Source organism: Cetorhinus maximus, chromosome 29, assembly GCF_964194155.1.
Source record: "Cetorhinus maximus chromosome 29, sCetMax3.hap1.1, whole genome shotgun sequence".
Classification (NCBI taxonomy): Eukaryota; Metazoa; Chordata; class Chondrichthyes; order Lamniformes; family Cetorhinidae; genus Cetorhinus; species Cetorhinus maximus.
The window spans coordinates 16779695-16804093 of record NC_135907.1 but is presented as its reverse complement, the minus strand read 5'-3'; the positions used below and the strand labels follow the sequence as shown (position 1 = coordinate 16804093).

The window sequence follows — 24399 nt, the reverse complement described above, 5'->3', positions numbered from 1 at the left end:
ATTAATTAGGGGATTTAGAAGTTATTATAGTAGTAATTTGTAGACATATGTATGTGCTTAAAATCATTTTTCATATTAATAAATATTTAATCTAGTTCTGTAAAAACCTATAAGGCTCGGTGGTCTTATTCCTACTGAATTCAAAGCCCGCATCTCAAAACAATCAAACTGCAAAAATAGTTATGGCAGTTGTCTCAAGTTTTCCTCTGGCATTTGAACAACTTGGCATTTACCATCGGCTGTGCCATAATACTTGGTGACTTTAACTGTCATGAAGCTATTAATGTATATATTATTGGAAAATATTTTTCTTTTAACATAGAGGTTTAGTCTGTGGGTGTGTCTTAATTGAATTAAAGCCAGCTAGTCTGGGTGCTTTGATGTGTACTAATTTTGAAATGTAAACAGAGAGTTAGAGTTCATTTGCATTTTTGAATAGAGCATTCAAGAAGTAGGGGGAATTCTGGCTCCTAGCTAGCAGAGACCAACAATAAAATTAGCACTATGAAAGGGGTTTTATTGTTAGAGAGGTGAAGTTCAAAGTGGTTGGTGGTACAATGAGAATTTACATTCAATGGGCTGTGCTAGGTATAACAAGACAACCGTTTTGTGTGTGCAGAGAAGAGGTAATGTGAGATCAAAAGCAGCTGTCTCCACAGGAACCAAAGTGAAAAGAACCTAATTTTGAATTCGTACGGTGAAAATGCTTTGCCTGGTGTCTGGTTAAGCCTATGGGTTGCTGTTGCCTTAATGGAGATTAGCTTGGGAATTTGTTAAAAGTTATGATCGTAGTAATTTGTAGCCATGTGTATATATTTAACTTGTTTCATTTAATTAATATAAAACCTCTTGAGAACTGGTGATCTGATTCCTGAATTTAGAGTTACATCTCAAACATAACACACAAAATTTTAGGTTATGACAGTTGTTTAAAGTTTTCCTCTGGGATTTTTAAAAATAACTCAACTTTACCAACTGCTCGGTCATAGCAGTACACTCAACTGAAGTAGTTTATTGGCAGATGTTTTATACACTTTAGTAAGTGTCCTTGAAATATATTCATTTGCTCCCCCATTTCCCTCAAGTTTTTGGAGTCGGTGAGGCCTCTGATGAACGATGAGGAGTTCCGACGGACAAAGGCCTTGGCGAAAGACTTTGAACGGAACCTGGGACCTCGGCTGCAGTGGTATCTTAAACTCAAGTCTTGGTGGGCTACCAACTATGTGAGTTCAATGCTGTATTTTCATTAAATAATGCCTTTTAAATAGCTGTCTAAATATTTTTTCACACCAGGGTCCATATGGATTAAAACCTAATAGGGCTGTTTTGAGTAAAAGGCAGAAAGTACTGATTCGGTCCTATTTGACTGACTCCAGCTGAGGCTGTGTGCCTTTGCAATTGGAGCCGCGCAAGCTTTTGATTCTTTAATTAATAGAAGATCATGGAGAAACTGGAGTTGTTTTCCATAGAGGAGGGAAGATTGTGGAGAGATTTGATAGAGATGTTCAAAATCATAAGGGTTTTGATAGAATAAATAAGGAGAAATTGGTTCCACTGGAAGGAAATGACACAGAATTAAGATAATTGGTAAAAAGACAAAAGGCAATGTGAGGGGAAAAAAATGCAGTGTGTTGTTATAATCCACTGCCTACAAGGATGGTAGAAACATATTCAGTAATAACTTTTTATATTGAATTGGATAAATCCTTGATGGGGAAAAAAAACTTTGCAAGGTTATGGGGAAGGAGCATAGTGATGGGGACCTAATTAGATAGCTCTTTCAAACATGAGAAATGGGAGCAGGAGAAGACCAATCAGCCCATCGAACCATTCGATATCCACTCCACTTTCCCGTCTGCTCCCCATACCCCTTCATTCCCTGAGACACCAAAAGTCTGTCTATCTCAGCCTTAAATGTACTCAGTGATGGTGCATCCAAAAACCTTTGGGGGAGGGAATTCCAAAGAATCACAACTCTTTGAGTGAATAAATTTCTCCTCCTCGTCAGTCCTAAATGATGGGCCCCTTTTTCTGAAACTGTGCCGCCTTGTTCTAGATCCCCCAGTCAGGGAAAACTATGGCCAGGATTTCCTGGTCGGCGAGCAGGGGGAGGGGCGCACTCACTGACACGTAAAATGACATAGGATGACGTCGGGCGGAACTCGCGACGTCACCCCGCCTCATTTCAATTTTCAGGCCGGCGGGGGCTCAGCCGAATCAGCTGTGCGCCCGCTGACCTGTCAATGGCTTATTGAGGCCATTGACAAAGTAATTAAAGTAATTAGTGAACCTGCCCGTCCGACCTTAAGGTTGGTGGGCAGGCCTGGAGCCCTGGTGGGCATTGGAAAAAGCATGAAACCTCATCCACGGGCGGGATGAGGTTTCATGTAGGTTTTTAAAAATTTAATAGAAGTGTATTTAAAAGTGATGGCCATGTCCCAACTCATGTGACAGTGTTACATGAGGGGACATGTCAGGTAAATTTTTTTTCTGTTTTTAAGACTTTTTATTGTGGAGCCGATCTCCCTGAGGCAGCACTTAGCCTCAGGGAGATTAGTGTGCTCGTTCATGCGCATGCACGAAAGAGTGCACTCTTGGCTCAGGGAATCCCTACTGTCCGCACAGGGAGTGTATAGCACTTCCATGCGGACGTCATGCTGGATGGCCCTTAATTGGCCCGCCCACGTAAAATGGCGGTGCGCCCCCGATTGGGGGCGCCGATTGGAGGCGTTCCCGCTCCTGAACTCTCCCCCTCCCTCGCCCCATGTCTCAGAATCTACCCTTTCAGAAACTTGAATGTTTCAATGAGATCACCTCTTATTCTTCTAAACTCCAGAGAGTATAGACCTGATTTAATCAGCCTCTCATCATAGGACAACTCTCTCATCCCAGAGACCAATCTAGTGAACTTTTGCTATACCACCTCCAATGCAAATACATCCTTCCTTAAATGTGGAGACCACAATTGGACACAGTATTCCAAGTGTGGTCTTGCCAAAACCCTGTACAGTTGTAGCAAGACTTATTTATTCCTATACTTCAATATCCCCTTGCAATAAAAGCCAACATGCCATTTGCTTTCCTAATTGCTTTCTGTAACTGCATGTTATATTTTACGAGGACACCCAAGTCTCTCTGAATATCAACATTTACAAGTTTCAAGTCTTTTAAAAGATATTGCTTTGCTATTCTCTGACCAAAGTGAATAACCTCACACTTCTCCACATTATACTACATCTGCCACCTTGATGCCCACTCGCTTAACCTGTCTATATTTCTTCGTAGCCTCTTCGTGTCCTCCTCACAGCTTATATTCCCACCTGGCTTTGTATTGTCAGCAAACATAGATACATTTCTCTCTGTCTCTTTGTCTAAGTCATTAATATAGATTGTAAATAGCTGATGCCCCAGCACTGATCCTTGTGGCACTCCACTAGTCATAGCCTGCGAACTTGAAAATGCCCCATTTATCGCTACTCTCTGCTTCCTCTCTGCTTAACCAATCCTCTATCTGTGCTAATACATTACCCTAACTCCATGAGCCCTTACCTTGCCTAATAATTGTTTGTGCAGCACCTTATCGAATGCTTTTTGGAAATATATTATTTTTCAAAATAGTATATCTATTAGTTCTCCTTCATCTACCCTGCCAGTTACATCCTCAAAAAAAACTCCAGTCAATTTGTCAAACAGGATTTCCTTTCAGTAAAACCATGTTGACTTGTTTTAAGCATACTTTGCTTTCATCATACTATGCTTTCTTTCCTAAGTGCATTGTTAAGACTCCCTTCATAATAGATTCAAGCACTTTCCTGATAACTAATGTCAGGCTAACTTGTCTGTAGTTCTCTGTTTTCTCTCTCCATCCTTTCTTGAGCAGCAGTGTTACATTTTCTAGCTTCCAATCTGATGGGACCATTCCAGAATTTAGGGGATTTTCGAAAATCATAGCCACTGCATCCACTATCTTTAGCTATCTCTTTTAGAACCTCAGGGTGTAGGTCAACAGGTCCTAGGGATATGTCAGATTTTAGTCCTTGAAGTTTCTCCAGTACTTTTTCCCCTGCCAATATTAATTACTTTAATTTCCTTATTCTTATCAGCCCCTAGATTGCCCTCTATTTTTGGCATGTAACTTGTGTTTTGTACTGTGAAGACAGGCACAAAATATTTGTTCCATGTCTCTGCTATTTCCTCATTCCCCATGATGATTTCTCCTGTCTCTGCTTCTAAGGGACTAATATTTACTTTAGCTATTCTTTTCCTTCTTATTTACTTGTAAATGCTCTTACAATCTGTTTTTATATTCCTAGCTAGCTTATTCTCATGTTCTATTTTTTTTCTTTTTATCAACTTTGTTGGTGGCTATCTGCTGGTTTCTAAAACACTCTGAATCCTCAGACTTACATTTGTTCTTTGCAATATTATAAGCCTCTTATTTTAATCCTATACTATCCTTAAACTCCCTAGTAAGTCACGGATGGATCTTTCTCGCTGAGCTCTTGTTCTTCAATGGGAAGTATTTTTGTTGGACATTTTGAATTATTTCTTTCAATATTTCCATTGTTTATTTACTGCCATACCTTTCAGTCTATTTACCTAATCAATCTCCCCTCGTTCCAATGTAATTGGCTTTAAGTTTAAGATTTTGATGTGTGATTGGAGTATGTTGTTTTCAAACTTAAAGTAGAATTCAGTTGTATTATGATCACTGTTTCCCAGTGGATCTTAGTAAATTACTATGACATTCATTGCTAATTAACCCTCCCTCATTGCACAATACTAAATCTAAAATAACTTTATCCCTAGTTAGTTCCAAAACATATTGTTCCAGGGAACTATCACAAAAGCATTCTACAAACTCATCTTCCAAACCACCTTTGCCAATTTGATTGGTCCAGTCTATATGAAGATTAAAGATCCCCACATCTATTGCATTGCCTTTCTTAGAGGCTCCAATCATTTTTTGTTTAATGCTCTTTCCAATGGTATAACTGCTGTTAAGGGGCCTATAAACTTCTCCCAACCGCATTTTCTAACCCTTGCTATTCCTAATTTCTACCCATACTGATTCTACTTCCTGATTTTCTAAGCCAAGATAATTTCTCACTAATGACCTTATGTCATCTTTTATTGTCAGGGTTACCCCCGCTTCTTTTCCATTCTGCCTGTCTTTTTCGAAATGTTGTGTACCTTGGAATATTTATTTCCCAATCTTAGTCACCTTGTAACCATGTCTCCATAATGGCAATTAGATATAAACCATTTATCTCTATTTGTGCCACCAGCTCATTTATCTTATTGTGGATGCTCCGCACATTCATATAAAGTGACTTCAATTTTCTTTTTTTACCACTATTCCCTGCCTGGACCTTACTCTCTGATGCATAATTATCATAAAACTCTCTGTCCCTTCCTGTCCAACTCAGCTGGTCTTTAACCACATACTTTTCCTATTGCCTTAACTTTTATCTTTGGATTTCTAAATCTCCTTTTATCCAAATCCTTGTCTCTCTCTGTTAGTTTAAAGCCATTTTTCTCTATTCTGACCATATTTGTTTGTGCATGCTAATGTTTGTACGCCCCTGTCGCTACTCTTCACTATTGCCTTGGCCTTTCTCTTTAACTTTTCAAATCTCCCCTCATGTGAACCCTACCCTCCACTATTTAGTTTAAAGCCCTCCTAGTTATATGATTCTCTAGGACACTAGTCCCAGCGCGGTTCAGGTGAAGACTGCCCCAACAGTGCACCTCCCTCTTTCCCAGTACTGGTGCCAGTGCCCCGTAAACCAGAACTTATTTCCCCCACACCAATCTTTGAGCCATGTTTTCAACTCTCTAATCTTATTCACATGTCAATTTTCTTGTGGCTCAGCTAATAATCCAGATCTTATTACCTTTTGAATTTAGCCTGTGGCTACTCATACTCCTTCAGCAGAGCCTCTTCCTTAGTCCTACCTAACTCACCACGACAACTAGATCCTTCCTCTCCTACTCCAAGTTCTTCTCCAACCTGAAGAAGATGTCCTTAACCCTGTCACTGCAGGCAATATGGCCGTCGGAATTCACACTCTCATCTGCAGAGAACTGTATCTATTCCCCCTAACTATACTGTCCCCTATTCTACATTTGAGGTTTATAAGATTGTTATGTTTTGGAACTATGTCTTTAATTTAAGGTAAAATGAAAGTGGCGGGGGGTGGGGGGAGCTCATATGATCTGTCCTGAAGTCTGCCTGACAGCAAGCCTGGATAGTTTAATTATTAGAAATTAAAAGGAGCCCAGATTGTTTTACTAAGAAGATGCAAGGTAATTACACTTGAAGACAATGGCAACAGCCTGTGTGCTAACTGTGAATCTCCAAAGTCCCAGAAAAGTGTTGAGAATGTCATGTTATAAATAGTTGCCCTTCAAACTGTCCGTTTACTTCCATGATTAAAAAGAGTTGGGGGTCTCAAGGATAGATAATTTCTACCTACATACAAGGCCCAAATGATTCATGTTTGAGCGGGGAAGCGTCTAAGATATCTCTGAAAATTCACAGACAAGACTAGTCTGCCAGGATTCGGTTGAGGGAGAGCAGCTGTATGCAGCAAGAGGCTGTGGTTCACCATCCAGGAATGAGGTGGGAGCTCACAAGTGGATTGAAAAGACCAAATTCATAAGAAGTAAAAACAAAGCTGGAAGATTTGCATATCTTGCACTCAAGGAATAATCTCCTGGGGCGTGGGGTGGTGGTGGGGGAGGGGGGGGGAGTAGGTGGGGAGAGGGACCTCACTGTGAAAGACAGTTCTGAGGTTAAAAGTTCCCAGCTGAGAAAGGAAAGGAACAGAAGTAAATCCTTGGAAGTTAAGAATCATCTTGAACTGGTTCCAGAAGAATTGAATGTCTATTTAAAGGCCAGAGTAAAGCATACCGTTGAAGTGTTTTTTCAGTTATGCTGAAAGGAAAAGGGGAATGTTCTGTTTTGTGGTTTAAAGTATAAGTTGCCAACAAAGATGGTGGTTAGTCAACAGTGCTTTCAGTCTTTTGTATTACAGTGAAGGTCTTAAACAGGAAATCTTGTCATCCTTCCAGCTACCAACTGGAAGTTTGAATTCCTTTTTAAAAGTTAACAGTCTTTACGGAGATCATAACACCTACTACAACTACATTCCTTTTTACTTCCCTAGCCCCCCATCGCCAACATGAATGGCTCCCTGCACCACGGTGCCATGGTCATTTTGCTCAACCACCCTGCAGTCCCTGCTCTTGTACACACAAGCTGCAAGAACCTCAAACCTGTTGGACAATTGCAGGGACTGAGACTGCTCCATTGTTGTTTTCTGGGTACTCCTATCTGCCTCACATGCAGTCACGCCCATCTGACTCTGACCCAATCTGAAGTATCTAGCCTGAGGGGTGTGACTGCCTCCTGGAACAAACTGCCCGTGTGACTTTATCCCTGCCTGATACATTGCAGTATCCAAAGCTCAAATTCCAGCTCATCAGCTCTGAGCCAAAGTTCCTCGAGCTGTTGGCTGCGGATGTAGTTGCCGTGGATCACACTGGTGTCCTCCAGCTGCAACATATCGTCTGCCCAGCTATCTTTATTGTTGTTTTATTTAACTAGTTATGTTTCAAGTTTAGCAATATCACTCAACTGCTATCCGTAGTTATATTAAATAGTTTAACTGGTTAAGCTATAAATTTAATGCAATACTTATATCTTCCATTATTTAATGCAATACTTATAAGCTTTGTCCTTGAGCAGTGGGTGCAGACAGTGGCCCTGTTTTTTGAAGTTTTAAATTCTTTCTTTAATTGATTGTTCAGCAAACAAATTCTCTGAACAGAAGGCATGATGCAGCGAATGTAAAAGGATTTTTATTGGGGTTATTTTACCGCCATGTCATTGACCCATTCCAGTACTGACATAAACTACTACCTCCATTTTGAGTGCTAAAATCTTAAAACTTACCAACCAACCACTTAGCTGCTCACCTAATTAATGCCTTTGAACACTCACTAGCTACTGGAGGCCGAAAAATGGTATAAAAAGCTGCACTTCCTTTCCCCTCTACACTGAATTCCCACCTGCACCCAATTCCCAGGTTAGCACTCGTTCATCGTCATCTCCTTCTGTGCCGTATCATTTTATACTTTCAACAGATCAAGATCTGTACTCGTATGAGTTGGGCCATTTTTAAGCCATATGTTGTTAACTACAGAAACTGAACCAACTGTGATGGTTGAAAGATTAAGCTTTGTCCTTGAGCAATGGGTGCAGACGGTGGCCTGTTTTTTGAACTTTTAAATTCTTTCTTTAATTGATTGTTCAGCAAACAAATTCTCTGAACAGAAGGCATGATGCAGCGAATGTAAAAGGATTTTTATTGGGGTTATTTTACCGCCGTGTCATTGACCCATTCCAGGTGAGCGATTGGTGGGAACAGTACGTCTACCTACAAGGACGAGAGCCAATCATGGTCAACAGCAACTATTATGCAATGGTGAGGATTTCTTATGAATATCATTTATGGGGTTCAGCTTGAAGTAGGTTTAAATTTGCGGGGCCAAGGCTCAAAGTGTAGGACACCAAGAAGAGGGAGTAAATGAATTGGGAGTTGCTGGTTAGAACATTGACCACCAGCCAGATGTTAATGTTCTTTTTAATGTTGACTGGCAAGAGCAATTGTTTTCTTACCCCCTTCCCCAGTTTCCTTGCTCCTGCTTTGCAGGTACTAATTCTTGGGGTGCCAATGGCTCCGTGAGTACCTGCAGTCATCACCAAATGTGGCTACTCTTAATGTTAGTCCTGAAAAGTGACTTTTGGGCAGGCTCATAGTGTCACCTAACACTCCTTTTAACAGTGGATGGAGGGGGCAACTGGTTAGTGATCAGGAATGACAGCCTTGGCTGGTTTATTCTTTTTATTCCCTCAATTAAGGTTTCTGTAGTTGCCACACCTGAAACCAGCCAACTCAACAGAGACCATAGATTGAACCTGGGACCTTTGTGGTTTTTATCACTCAACCTGGTCTCTAAGCCATGGTGGGGATAGAATTGTTTAGTGTGCTTTCTTTAACTGGGAATAATTTTTTCCTTCCGACTTCAGGATTTCTTGTATGTGACTCCGACAACAAGTCAGTCTGCACGTGCCGGTAATCTAGTCCATGCTTTGCTCCTTTACAGACGGCGACTTACTTATGAGGAAATCCAACCGGTAAGCACTTAACCTCTGTGGTGACATTAGTTAATGATGTACCTATGTACTCTTGCACTATTGCAATGACTGACTAGACATTTGAAGGGCAGACCTTTGTACTCTGAACAGGGAATAGCAGGATACGACTTCTGCCTGAGGTGCAGGGTTGAACTATGTGCTAGATTTTCTCTCTCAGTTCCTTCCAGTTGTAACTCAGAAATACCTACCTGAAACTTCATGCTCTTATCTCCCAGCCTGCTTGAGAACTGGTAATATTCCACCCTGACTAACCCAACTAACAGTGAATAGACAAGCTATCACATTGGCAGGTGTTACCTGGGACTGCATGCTAAATGGCTGGGGCAACCTCTGGCCATCTCCCCTCATGAAAGTCTCAGCTATTATAATGGCAGGGTTCCACTAACGCCAGTCATCCTTTTTTGCCAGTGACCATTTTAAACGTATGAAACAAGGCAAAGAATGTTGACAGGCTGATGGATCATGAAGAGCATAGCAGAAAAGCCTAATACTGTCCCCACTTGATGTTTATACATACTGGACTAGGTCCTCCTCAGTCTTTATGGATCAGTTGAACACCCCCTTTACCAGCCGACTCATCTGGAAATGTTAATTTCACATGTTGGTATCAATACAATCAGATACTGTGCAGTGAATAAACTGTATTGTCCTATATTTTTGCCTGCATTGCCCATCGGAGGACTGGATCAGCTCTTGCTGGGGTAGGTGAATCTCACTAGGTTTTGAAATTATAAGTTGTAAGGCAGAACTTTCTGCCTCTGACTAGGGCATAATTATTAATTTGCTTATCAAGCAGGATTCAAACAGTATTAAAGTTAGGACCTTGGATTTATATCAATAGTTCATTATAATAAGTTTCCAGTTGTGAGTGGCGCTCACTAGGGGAGGGGCACACTGCATTCCAGTCACGGTCATGTACTGAGGAATGGCAAAATGTAAAGGATGAATTAATGTGGCCTATTCTTGCACATCTGCTGGCAGTTAGTTATAGAACAGATACCTTGAAACAGGTGGCCCACCAGTGCTATCTGTCAGGAAGGAATGGTGACATAGAATTTAGGGGAAAGGATCATCTGTTGCTGTGCTGTAAATTCTATGTAATTCTGTTTAGAAAGTGAACATCAGTGGACTATATGACTGGAAGGCATCACAGTCAGGGACCACCATCTAATGATCAGGAATTAATTGAAGCTTTTAAACCAGCAGTGAATTAAGCAATTGATTAACAGCATTATTTTTTAAACACGCCTCTCGACTTTTAACTCACCTTGCCTTTCTTTGTAGGTCCCTCATGTATGTCACCCTCCTGCCTCCCAACTGAGGGCTGATAGACAGGATTAGAGCCTGGGCTGTGTAGCCTCTGGTCTGCCCTCTCTGCCTAATGGTGCCATTGAGATTAGAGCTACAAGCGTGTGGGAATTTATGGGTACATAAGCGGTATATTTTTCAAATTGAGAGAGCGCAAGTAATGTCCTTGCTCCCAAGTGCCGCCAGTTCCAGTGCAGCAGGGTCATGGTAGCTTATTGCCTTCACTTAGTGTCTCCTGCACCGGGCCTCAAGCTAGATCTCTCTGATTCAGACCTGAGCCCCACTACTTTATAATGAGTATTGCAACTCATTAATCTGTTGTATCAACCAGTATGTTCATTTTAAATTACAGCTTAGATATGCTATATTAAGTAAAGGGTTGCTATTTTGTTTTTTTGTTTTTTTTTAATTAATGTCACAAAATAGAGGATAAACTAATTCGTAATTTTTTTTACATTTTTTTCCCTTCCAATCCCTGCCCATTTATGGCGTGAAATGACTTTTTCCACCTCTTAATATCTGACCCTACTTCCGTGGGTCATGTATGTTCCCCCAACCCCCCACATGCCCACACACACACTGTTTGGGCGTAGAATACTCTGCCAGGGTTCCCAATACCTCTGTGTTCAGCACAGTGGGAACGAATGTTCAACACGACTCGACTGCCAGGCGAGGAGACAGGTAAGATTGAAAGGCTGTTGTTGCAGGGCTGCTTGTAACTGCTCGGGGCCAGAGGGGGGGAATACTGGCCACGTGTCACACAATTGACGATTCGACAGCTGCCTTACTAACACTGACGAGTTAGTCGATAGGGAACTAATCAAATCACATTGGAAAACAATTAATCAGACCTCTAGTTATGCTACAGAGCAGCAGGTTTGTATTCCTATATGATGAAGCATTGGTTATAGAGGTGTTGTCACAGATCGGTGCTGAGCAATGACCAGCACTTCCCCAGGAAAAGGGTCCCATTCTCTCTCTTCACCCAACATACTTGAGGCATTTTCTCATATGGTGTCAATTGTGAAACTGTATTTACCGAGTGGTAGAGGCCTAGAATCTGGATTAGTTACCTCTGCAGGGATGGGGCCAGCTTGGTGGTTTACAGGATGGGGCTGCAGATGGATTTGGTGCAGGGAGAGAGGACATCAGCCTGCATTGATCTATTGCTCAACACCCCCACCAGAGGGTTGCATCTATTTGCTAACAACCCTCATATAAGCACTTGAGTCATTACTGAATGTACTGCTCAGTGCAACAAACAGGCCATGCACACCACAGAAAAATGAGAGGGAACATTATTTGGCAGTGTTGCGTTTTGAGCATCTGGAACATTGCAGTGGCTGACACATTGCAAACTGTCCTGCACAGATCCTTCTATTGTCATGGGGACAGATGCCCCATCATATAACTGTTGAGGAAATAGGCTTAGCATTACAGCTGCTGGAAAGTATTAGCAAGGGTTAAGTATGAGACTGTGCTCCTTTTTATCTAGGGTTAAATCCGGTTGTGATTGCAGAGAAACAAGTAGGTGATGCCGAAGCTTAAAATCTTCACCTGGATGTGAGTGTCCTGGTACGTGAATTACAAAAAAGTTAGTATGCAGGTACAGCAAGTGATTGGAAAGGCAAATGGAATGTTGGTGTTAATTACAAGGGGAATTGTGTGTAAAAGTAGTGTTGCTGCAGCTGTACAGAGCCTTAGTGAGACTGCATCTGGAGTACTGTGGACAGTTTTGGTCTCCTTACTTAAGAAAGAATATAATTGCATTAGAAGCAGTTCAGAGAAGGATTACTCGTCTGATTTCTGGGATGAAGGGGTTATCTTATGAGGGAAGATTGAACAGATTGGGTTTATACCCATTGGAATTTAGAAACATATTAGATCCTGAGGGGACTTGACAGGGTGGATGCTGAGAGGATGTTTCCCCTTGTGGGGGAGTCTAGAACTAGGAGACACAGTTTAAAAATTAGGTGTCTCGCATTTAAGACTGAGATGAGAATTTATTTCTCTCAGGGGTTCATCAGTCAATGAAATTCTCTTCCTCAGAGACGAGTGGAGACTGGGTCATTAAATATATTCAAGGCTGACTTAGTTAGATCTTTGATCTTTGATTGACAAGGGAGTCAAGGGTTATGGGGGAGCAGGCAGGAAAGTGGAGGTGAGGCCACAGTCGGATCTGCCATGATCTTACTGAATGGCGGAGCAGACTTTAGGTCTACTACTGTTCCTAATTCTTGTGTTGTTGTTCGTCGAACCACCATCCAGTGATGAATGGTGGGCATTGATGTACTTAAGAGGGTAACAGTGACACACACATAAGTGTTAGCAAGCTGTGTGTGAGGAGTGCTGATAATCTGCTGCCTACCTAATGAAGTCCCAAATCTGTAATTGTCTTCTGAATAGTTTGTGACTATTCACAATTGGTTAGTGGGGTTATCTTGGAGTTGAGTTGACTCTGGGCAGTAGAAAGATTGGAGCATAAACAGTTCTCACACAGATTCTTAAGAACATAGGCAAAAAAGTGGGCCATTCAGCCCCTCAGCCTGTTCTTTTATTAAATTTAGGCTATGGTTGATTTGTATCTTAACCATCCACCTACCTTGGTTCTATAATTATATCCCAAGGTACTTTTGATGCTTGACCAAGCAGTCAAACTCACTGACTAAATATGGAGAAATTTGCGATTAGTTCCAGCTAATCCTGAATGCCAACACCCAAAATGCTAGGATGGTCCTAGCTGGACAAGCAACAGGAAGTTGTGGTGTTTTTTTTTGGTTGTTGAATGGTTTCATGTGGGCTGAACTCGTATTCACATTTGTAACCCCTAATGCTTACTTAGCAGCCCTTGCTATTGCCAACCTGCAACTATGCTTTCTGGATGGAAGTAAGTGTGTTATCTCTATGGAGAGAGAATGTGCACCACACAAACAAAGACCTATCTCTGTGGATTTCTGCAAAGCTTCTGCAAAAAGACTTAAATATGTTAATAGTACAGCCACACATCTGATTAAAACATATATGATCCTGAGGAAACTTGATCAAGTGGATATTTCCTCTTATGGGGGAGACTAGAACTAGGGGCACAATTTAAGAATAAGAGGTCTCCCATTTAAAACGGAGACGAGAAGAATTTTTTTCTCTGAGGGTCATTTGTCTGTGGAATTCTCTTCCCCAGAGAGCAGTGGAAGCTGTGTTATTGAACTTATTCAAGGCGGAGTTAGATTTTTGATAGACAAGAGAGCCAAGGATTATGGGGATGCAGACAGGAAAGTAGAATTGAGATCGCAGTCAGATCAGCCATGATCTTATTGAATGGCAGAGCAGGCTCGAAGGGCTGAATGGCCTCCTCCTGCTTCTAACTCCTATGTTCCTATTGTTACGATCCCAACTGATGTTAATACTGGACAAGTCAGATCCCACAGTGAAACCTGGCTTGATGGATCCTAACTTTTTTTTAGAAACCATGGAGGAAAGTTATTGAACAAATTCACTGGAGTCTGCTGATGAACTTTTAACACACAGAATAAAATATTTATTAAACAAAAAAAAATGGATTATGTTACACCAGACGAAGAGGTTGGAAAAGTCTCAATGCAAACACAAGATGATGATTCAAATATTTACTATTCATTCATCCCAGCAATATCTTTACAGACACATACAAATTCAGAAAGATAAACCAATTTACAATATCTGTCTTATACTCTAATATTTAGGGTAAGTATGAGACACAAATGAATTAACAGGTGAACCGTGCTCAAACGCACCACACTCCAAAGTAAATGACAGATACCACCAAAGCAGATTCCATGGATTTCTCAACAACCCACCCCCGATGTTTGTCTCATTGTGAGCCAACCAGTCTCACTGAAATTTAGTCTTTCTCACGAGTTTTAAAATCTTCTCGTTTGAAGAATTTGTATTGGAATTTTCTCCAAATGTCACTTCCATTCAGATGGCTGCAACAATGGCTCACCCCGCAGGGTTTCAGTCTCACCTTCCGAGATTCCTTTCTCCTGGATCTCCGGGTACAATCAAAGTTCACCATTTAAGCACAGTTTCAGATCCTCGTCTGTGCCAAGCAGCACACCACTGCTCCAAAAAGCCCACAGCACAGAGTTACCAACCTTCGGCTGCCTCCTCAGATCTTCAGGGCTTCTCTCCAGCCTGCTTCACTTCAAGTTTACTCCTTCCAGCTCTCTCTCCTTAACTTGGAGCCTATTACTCGTCTCCTTTCTTTTAACTTGACTTTTGGGACCTCTTTCTGATCTCTGTCTTTGTCCCTGCCTGGGACTTCCTTCTGGGACCTCTCTCTGTTCCCCTCCTGTGCCCTGCTCCCTGGGGCACACTCAGCACAATGGGTCTCCCTTATCAGGTCACCTGACCTGTTCACGCTGATCTATTACTTTTCCTCTGTGCGGATGTTTCCCAGCCTAAAGAACAAAAAGACATGAACTGCACATCTGCGGCCATTTCCCGACCGGCGCATGCACGGAAGGCCCACAGCTCGCCAGGAACTGAAGTTCCCAACCCCCAAAGTTAAGCATTTGAGTTTCATCACATTATGCAATTGTGGCACTTTTGTTGAGCAGTTTAATGCTTGCAGCTAATACTGGAGCAGCTAAAGGGCTTGAGACTGCATTGTAATCCAGTACAAATTGCCAGCAGGGTGACCAGGGAAGAAGAAATCCACTCACTGCCAACTAGTCAGAGAGCATTAAAAAGAAGTCTTCTAAAACAAACAAAAAACCTGCATTTTCTAGGATGTTGTCAGTGTTAGGCAGTCGCTGTTGAACTCCCAAATTGTGTGGCATACCTGGATGGTTAATGCTCTCTTCATGCTTCTCACAGCAACATTCTTACTGGGCCTTGGGACCCTGTTTGTGCCTTGGTGGAATCTGTTCCCTCAAGTTCTCTCCTTCATTTTTTTTGTTGAATAACTCTGTAAGTGAAGTTTCCTGTTACATGTCTTCTTTGAAATGTTTTTTCTGTAACTTAAAGTTGTGTGTTTCTTTTTCCTCACTATCTACTAAAATCATCATTGACCCATCAGAGCAATAGGTCTCCTCGAGGGTACCCAAACCTGTTACCAGTCCAGACCTGGGAAAACTAAATATTTCAATCCAAGGTTTGCACCATATTGGCACTGTGAAATGACAAGACCAAGCTTTCACACACACGGCGAACGTACCTCTCAAACTTATAATGGCCCACTGTGGAACATATCTTTTCCTTCCCTGGTGCTCTGATTGGGGTGTTAACACTTCAGTTTTCACTGGTGGTTGTTGACTAAGCAGTAACAAAGAAAAGCCCCAGGCAGCAACTTTTCAATCTAATTTGTAAATAGATTGATGAAGATCAATTCTGAAACCATTGTCTAAAACTACCTTTTTGTGTGTGTAAGAATGTGTGTTTGTGCGGGATTTGTATTTATTTTAAATATTTTATTAATTTCATACCTTAACACATTCACTTTTGATGCAGTATCACTGATTGGAAAACCCAGGCTTGAGTTTTTTTCTAACTCTCTAAATTATTCCTCAGGTTAACATTTTGAATGGAGATCATCCATTGGACTTTTGCTAAATGTTGTCCAGCCTGAAACGTTAAAACTATCATTTTCATTCAGGTTTTGATGGACTTCCGTTTATGTTCCATCGTTTGCACTCTTTTTATCCTTACAACTGAAAGGAACAGTCAGAGCAAAACTAGGTGGTGCATTGGCTGTCATTTCACACCACCATTTGGGAGACCTCTGCTCAGTTCCAAGCCCTTGGCAAAAGTCAGCTGACCATTTAACACTAAAATTGGCAGCACAACCCAGAGAAACCACAAGGAAAGGCGAACTTAAAAAGGAAAGTGCCATGTGGTTCAGTAGAGGGGTTCCCTTCTAAAATTTAAGATGATTTGTCAGAGCAGTTGCTGAAGATTTGTGCTCCATGCAACCTGCGCTGCACTTGAGTCAGTGAGTGTTCGTTGCTGGGTGCACAGGGTTGGAAAATGTCCAGTCATCCTGCAGTAACTGATATTCCCTAACACAAAATTCACCATAAAATTCTTTTGATTGCTTGAAAAAGATATTAAGTAATCTTCTTACAACCATTTTGGACCAAGCTTTTTAAGGATTCTGAATCAGGTAACAAAGTTAAGATTGACAAAACAGATTCTGTGTTGATCCCATGGTCATCCCTATCTGAATTGTCTCCATGTTACCAAGGGGAGGCCAGTTCATCATTACTCTGGGGAGAGGTTTCTTCTGTTCACTAGTATTTAGCAAAGTTATCAACTTGGTCTTTGTCAATAACTTTGTGATCTTGCGGTAAATTACATATGAAGAATCTGCTTCCTAAATTTTGCACTTCAGTCCCTGTCACCCATTTTCAATTTTGTTCCTCCACGTTCCCACATCTTATTAGAAGGTTCACCTCGTGGGCACATTTCCCTGGTACCTCGAATGACCAGAGTTGTGATGTGTTGATTCTCTCTATTTATGATCCTATGGGTGGAAGAATCTGAGCTTTTTTTTTCCTCTTTCTCTCCTGTATTATAGGTGTGTTGCTTGCAATTTCTTTGCATGTCCATGTGTTATTCTTTCCTGTTTTTTCTGCCTTTCTTCAGCTATTGATTCGAGGTGTTGTCCCCATGTGTTCTAACCAATATGAGAATATTTTCAATACATCCCGCATTCCAGGTGTAGAGTCAGGTACGATGTCAATTCTTTTCTGCAGCTGAGAATTTTAGCTGGTAAACGTTGTGCTGTGCTTTCACTAGGCTCTCAGAGCGAATGGGCTGTGAGGAGTAGCTGGAGGCTTGAGCCTTTCAGTTCAGCTGCTTAGAGTCACGGCATAAAAGGCTACCTTGAGAGTCTCAAGACAGAGACCTTTTGGAAGGATTGGTGTCGCAGCCTGCTAAGGATGCTTAGAGGCAGAGGCCATTCAGTCTTATTGTAAAGAATCACTTCTAAATGCGTAATGGTGTTAGAAAGTGCCTTGATCCAGGAGCATCTCACTGTTGCTGGTGAGGGCACTGGCTGCAGCTTACCTAAAAATTGAAGCACCTCAGCCCTGCTGACACCTACTTGATTACAGAATGCTAAAGATCGAAGAAAGTCTCTTAGCTTTGCTGATGATGTTCAATGGTTTAATCTGCCACGAAAAGTATCAAGCATCCATGGCTGAAGGAAGTTTGGGTGGTTATTTGCTGTACAAATTACTCCCTATTCTTCTTAAAAGAAAAGCAAAAACTCCTTTCCACTGTAATGTATTTTTTGGCCTGTCACTTTGGATCTCCTCTCATGGCAAGCTGCTCTGTAATGTAAGTTGCTGGGGCAGTGGCTTAAGAGGGTTTCCTGAGCAGTTTCATTGATTTTAATGGCCTAGGAGTTTAATCTGGAAGCACCTGCAATGGGTCAGTGCTTGGTTCAGAAAGTTACAAACCCATACCTTTCCTCCTTTGCTAACTCATTAGTTTTCATTTAAAAATGAAACATGTTAGTTTTACTCACCAACCCCTGTTGAATTTGCAGACCAGTTACAGCACCGTGTGGACAGCAAGCACATCGTAGTCTATCACAAGGGTCGTTATTTTAAGGTTTGGGTGTATCAAGGTGGGCGCCTTCTGAATCCCAATGAGCTACAGGTACAGTTCCAGTACATCTTGGATGAGAATTCCTCACCTCAGCCAGGTGAGAAGTATCTGGCTGCGCTGACTGCAGGAAACAGGTGAGAGCTTTAGACTTTCACTTTTTTTAAACTGCCAGTTCTCTCCCTGATCTCTGGGGATGCTGACACATCTTGAAGCACGGTTCCCTGGGAGCGGGCTAGAATTTGGCACATCATCAAATTGCGCGATGAGTGTCAGTGGGCTATTCAGCTGAGGGGGGTGTCGTAACTTAACATCTTATGTTCCAACCAAGTAGCCCTTTGATCTCTGTCCTCCAGAACTTCCTTCTTCATTCTCTCCACAGTACTTTCCACTTCAGCCCTGCAAACATTTTTGATTTTCCCTCAGCATCGTGCAGCTTTTGAGATGTACTCCTGCCAAAGAAATACGTTGTTTTTGTTACTTTATTGGGATATCACTTTTTGATTTTATCCCGTGCTGTGAACAACTTTATATTGTGCTGCCAGGAAAGCTCTCCCGTAGCTTCAGAGTTATCATTGCATTTTCTTATCCCTAGCTTCTTCACATTCAGGTGCATCATGCCATAGCCAGCAGGATAGCTGAACGGGGACCTGATTCTTAGACTGTGTGGTGCTCTGGGATTAATATGCCTTCCAAATTGCAGAGCCAAGGCTGGTTGCAAACCATGAGGAACTGCAGGTGCTTCCACACACAGTGTGGCCAGCCCATTCTGTTCTGCATTTTGCACTGCTTCTTGAACTTCAGCCTGAGCCCACCACAACATTAACCAAGTGCCTCATAACATTATCAGGTGGGAAAGAACAAGAGGAGATTGTAGTGTTATGACACAGCTGATGGTAAATGCTGAGTTGCTCAAATCCCAGTGGAAAACTTGAAACAACTGTCATAACCAATTTTTGCAATTTGTATGTTTCGAGATGCAGGCTTTGAATTCACCGAGCCTCAAGAGGTTTTTATAAAACTAAATTAAACCTTTATTAATTAAAAGCTTGTAAGCACATACATATGTCTACAAATTACTATGATGATAACTTCTAAAAAAAATCCCCAAATTAGTCTGACTCTCAGTTATACCGCCGTTAAGGCAACAGTAAAATACACAGGTTTAAACAGACCCCTGGCAAAGCACACTCTGGGTAATCAAATTCAAAATGAGTTTCTTTCAGCCCTGGGTCCTTGCAGACAACGGCTTGAGGCTTACAGGCTGGAAGCTTTAGATCTTAGAATCCCTTCTTTTACAAACAGCCTTCTCTTTATACATATTTTCTTCTTTGAATGCAAATTCTCATCGTATCACTAGGTTTTTTTGAACTTTACCTCTTAGAACCATAGAAAAGTTACAGCACAGAAGGAGGCCATTCAGACCATCTTGTCCATGCCAGCCCTAGGACACCCAGGTGCCTTTTCTAACCCCACCTTCCTGCACCCGGCCCATAGCCCTGCAGCTTACAGCACTTTAGGTGCAGATCAAGGTACTTTTTAAAAGAGTTTAAAGTTTCTTCTAACAATAAAACGCTTTCATAACACCAATTTTATTAGTAAGCTTTGGAAAAAGTAAACACATTGCTTAGCTTCTTCTGGCTAGGTGTAATATTTTAACCATTCTTTTGAATGGTTAATTTAAAAGTGCAAATTGCCCCCTTTACACTTCACCTTGGATGTTCCCTATGTTTACCTAATTGACATTTCAAACCTACTTCTCTTCTATACACCAAAGCCTCTAGACCAGCTGTCTTTAATCCAATTAAGACACACACACACATGCACACACAGACACCACTAGAACTCTATTTTAAAATAATTTCCAATAACATTATAGACATTATTGTATCTTCTTGACACCTCCCTCCTTATCGAAAAATGAGCTGTCATGATTCTAATAGACGGCTTCATTTTTATTAACCCATTTTGCACTATCTCCAATACTTATCTATATACTCACATCACCAGATGCATTAACATAATATATATACAAATTCTTGGTATCAACAGAAATCATGCAAGTTCAGTGTCCAGGTTTTAAATGTCCAATTTTCCCTTTAAGCTTCAAACTCTTGATAACATAGCTGCAACATGTACTAGCAACATATATAATCTGTAGATTAAATGGTTGCAGTAATAGACTCCACCTGAATAGCCTTCTGTCTTGAAATTTGACCAGAAACTTTAAAGGTTTGTGGTCTGTATAAACAATTGTTTCTGATGAATTGTTTGCCACACAGATTTCAAAATGCCGCAATACTAACACCAAACCCAATGTCTCTTTTTCAATCGTTGAATATCTTCTGTGTTGTGCATTCAAATACCCAATCAGCTTTTCAATTCTAGTGTTGTCTTCTAGTAACAGCACGGCCCCAATGCCTATATCACTTGCAACAACGGAACTTAAATTGCTTGGCATAACTGGGTACTGCCAAAATTGGTTTCATAGTTAATACAGTTTTCAAACTGTCAAATGCCTTCTGACGCTCCAGTTCAGTCAGTGGAGCAACCACACTGCTAAAATTTGATACAAATTTCCAGTAAAATCCACTCATGCCCAGAAATCTCAAAACTTCCTGTTTTGTTGTAGGCACTGGGAAATCCACAATAGCTTTGGCGTTCACAGGCGCATTCTTCATACCAAATGGTATGACTTTAAACTGATTTGGTCCATTTGGTGCCACAAAAGCCGATATCTCCTTTGCTCTCTCCGATAATGGTACTTGCCAATATCCTTTTAGGAAGCAATCTTTGTGATAAATTTTGATTGTCCCGCTTTCTCAATACAATCCTCCAACCATAGTATAGGATATGAATCCGCTTTTGTTACCGCATTCACCTTTCGATAGTCCACACAGTCTTTTTGTTGCATCTGATTTCGGTACTAGTACAATAGGCAAACTCCAGTTACTGCAACTAGACTCTTGATATGCATGAAGTCAATTTCTTTCTGTACTTGTGATAACTTTGCAGAATTTAATCTATAAGGATGTTGCCTTACTGAAGATGCAACTTGTACAGACACATCATGTATAGCTAAATCTGTCCTCCCCAACTTATTTCCGCAAATAGCTTTGTATGACAGCAATAGCTTTTCCAAATCACTTTGACACTTATCTGGAAGGTAACTCGACATTACATTTAAATTTTCAAGATCCCTCTCGTTATCCTATTTGATTAGGGGAAGATCAATTTCAAAACATGGCAAAAGAGCTGAACTCCCGAGGTGAGGTGAGAGTGACTGCCCTTGATGTTAAGGCAGCATTTGACCGAGTGTGGCATCAAGAAGCCCTAGCAAAATTGGAGTCAATGGGAATCAGGGTAAAAACTCTCCACTGGTTGGAGTCATACATAGCACAAAGGGAGATGTTTGTGGTTGTTGAAGGTCAATCATCTCAACTCCAAGAAACATCACTGCAGGAGTTCCTCAGGGTAGTGCCCAAGACCCAACCACTTTCAGCTGCTTCATCAATGACCTTCCTTCTGTCATAAGGTCAGAAGTGAGGATGTTCGCTGACGATTGCACAATGTTCAGCGACTCCTCAGATACTGAAGCAGTTCATGTCCAAATGCACAAGACCTGGAAGGTATCCAGGCTTGGGCTGACAAGTGGCAAGTAACAATCATGCCATACAAGTGTCAGGCAATGACCATCTCCAACAAGAGAGAAGCCAACCATCGCCCCTTGATGCTCAATGGCATTACCATCACTTAAATTCCCACCATCAACACCCTGGGGGTTACCATTGACCAGAAACTGAACTGGACTAGCCATATAAATACTGTGGCTACAAGAGCAGGTCAGAGGCTAGGTATCGTGCGATGAGTAACTCACCACCTGACTCCCCAAAGCCTGTCCACCATCTACAGGGCACAAGTCAGGAGTGTGATGGAATACTCCCCACTTTCCTGGATGAGTGCAGCTCCCACAACACTCAAGAAACTTGACATTGTCCAGGACAAAGCAGTCCACTTGATTGGCACCACATCCACAAACATTCACTCCCTCCACCACCGACGCACAGTAGCAGAAGTGTGTACCATCTACAAGATGCACTGCAGGAATTCACCAAGGCTCCTTAGACAGCACCTTCCAAGCCCACGAGCACTACCGCCTAGAAGCACAAGGGCAGCAGATAGATGGGAACATCACCACCTGGAGGTTCCCTTCCAAGTAACTCACTATCCTGACTTGGAAATATATCGCCGTTCCTTCACTATCGCCTGGGCAAAATCCTGGAACTCCCTCCCTAACAGCGCTGTGGGTGTACCTACACCACATGGACTGCAGTGGTTCAAGAAGGCAGCTCACCACCACCTTCTCAAGGGCAACTAGGGATAGGCAATAAATGTTGGCCCAGCCAGCGAAGCCCACGAATGAATGATAAAATTCCTGTATTCCTACTTCTATCTACTATCACTAACACCTGCTTTTGGTCCTCTTCCCTGTAAGTACATACATATGTCTACAAATTACTACGATAATAACTTCTAAAATAAATTCCCAAATTCATCTGACTCTCAGTTACACCTCCGTTAAGGCAACAGTAAAACACACAGATTTAAACAGACCACTGGCAATGCGCACTCTGGACAATCAAATTCAAAATGAGTTTCTTTCAGCCCTGTCATTGCAGACAGCAGCTTGAGGCTTACAGGCTGGAGGCTTTAGATCTTAGAATCCCTTCTCTTTTACCTATAGCCTTCTCTTCTTTTCTATATATTTTCCTCTTTGAATGCAAATTCTCATTGTATCACTAGGTTTTTTTGGACTTTATCTCTTCTAACAATAAAACCGTTTTATAACACCAATTTTATTAGTAAGCTTTGTAAAAATTAAACACATTCTTCTGGCTAGGTGCAATATTTCGCCCATTCTTTTGAATGATTTATTTAAAAATGCAAGTTGCCCCCATTGCACTTCACCTTGGAAGTTCCCTATATTTAACTAATTAACATTTCAAACCTACTTCTCTTTTATATATATCAAAGCCTCTGGACCACCTGGCTTTAATCCAATTAAGCCACGTACGTATACACACACACACACACAGACACAAACACCACTAGAACTCTATTTTAAAATAATTTCCAACAGCATTATAGACGTTATATCTTCTTGACAGTAGATTCAAATTATATGAACTACTAGAGCCACATCGATCAGAGAGATTTCAATTATAATTGCTTTCTGTGCTGATTTAGCAGGTCTTGATCGGGCGGATGTGATATAGTGTAGTTGGCCTCAATGCTCCTGGGCTAGAAAGGTCAAAAGCTGCCAGGGTTCCAACTTCTCAACGCTGTTCAGTGACCTGTCTTAGAGTGTATGTGGAAGTAGAGCGGGACTCAGGAACGTAGTCAGCTGGGTAGCAGCTGGATTTTGCAGTCAAATATACTGGGCTGGATTTTCACCACCATAGCAGGTAACTTGAGTAGGGAAATTTCCCAACTGGGCAGACGTGCCAGTCTAAAGGATCCCGTTACACCCAATTTTCACTCTGGGGAGACGGGGCCGAATAGAGTTGGGCTCATGAACCCCAGAAGTAGATCAGAGGTAGCCACGAGGGTGGATGAGTACCCAGATGGCTGGTTAGAAGGCTCGCCTTGGTTCTTTGAGGACTTAGTCCAGTTATTTTAGAAGCTGTTAAGCTCTCGAGCCCTCACCCCTTAACCTCTCCCCATCCACTCCTCATGCCCCCTACCTGCCCCCCATCCCCCTTCTATGTCACTTCATACCCTATGCCACCTCCATAGCTACTCACCCAGTGTCCACTATGGACAGGCCAAAGTAGTCATGTAGAGATGAAAAAAATAAACTTAAAACAATCTAATAGAGCTCTTGCTCATACACACTTGAGACTAAAAAAAAAATTATCTAAGACTCCCATTCATGAAACCCATTCAAAGATTTGAAATCCCCTCGTATTAAGTCTCTTATAAAAAAAGAAACAAACGTCTATTCAGTAACCACATCAAAGACAGCTAATCCTTTAATAGCCTCTTTAAACTGTCAATCAAAGTGTGAACTCAGCGCACCCCAACTGAAATAAGTGCTTTTTCAAGCTTTTGAAACTCAGCCAAGAATTCATAATTACCTCAGTTGTCATAACAGCCCTTGAGAAATATCAACAAAGAACTATACTGAAACTGCAGGAACAGATGATGATGATTTATTTTCTAACCTACACCAAATGGCTTGTCAATCAAAGCTGTTCAGCAGAGGGTTTTTTAAACCC

At 41.6% G+C, this 24399-nt stretch overlaps 1 protein-coding gene across 6 annotated transcripts in view; it reads left to right on the top strand.

Annotated features, from left to right (window-relative positions):
* LOC144669307 (carnitine O-palmitoyltransferase 1, liver isoform-like) overlaps positions 1 to 24399 on the top strand; it is a 534090-nt gene that overhangs the window by 24369 nt on the left and 485322 nt on the right. For 4 of the 6 annotated variants that reach the window (XR_013573656.1, XR_013573657.1, XM_078531665.1 and 1 more), the window contains exons 6-10: positions 1086 to 1223; positions 8415 to 8492; positions 9098 to 9205; positions 11128 to 11215; positions 18063 to 18258. Coding sequence is in view for 3 of the 6 variants with exons in the window: in XM_078531665.1 (XP_078387791.1) it covers positions 1086 to 1223; positions 8415 to 8492; positions 9098 to 9205; positions 11128 to 11215; positions 18063 to 18258 (608 nt within the window). In the remaining 3 variants the exon portion in view is untranslated. Of the gene's footprint in view, positions 1 to 1085; positions 1224 to 8414; positions 8493 to 9097; positions 9206 to 11127; positions 11216 to 17155; positions 17241 to 18062; positions 18259 to 24399 lie in introns of all 6 variants that reach the window. The other 2 variants (XR_013573658.1, XM_078531667.1) reach the window with 2 other exon arrangements.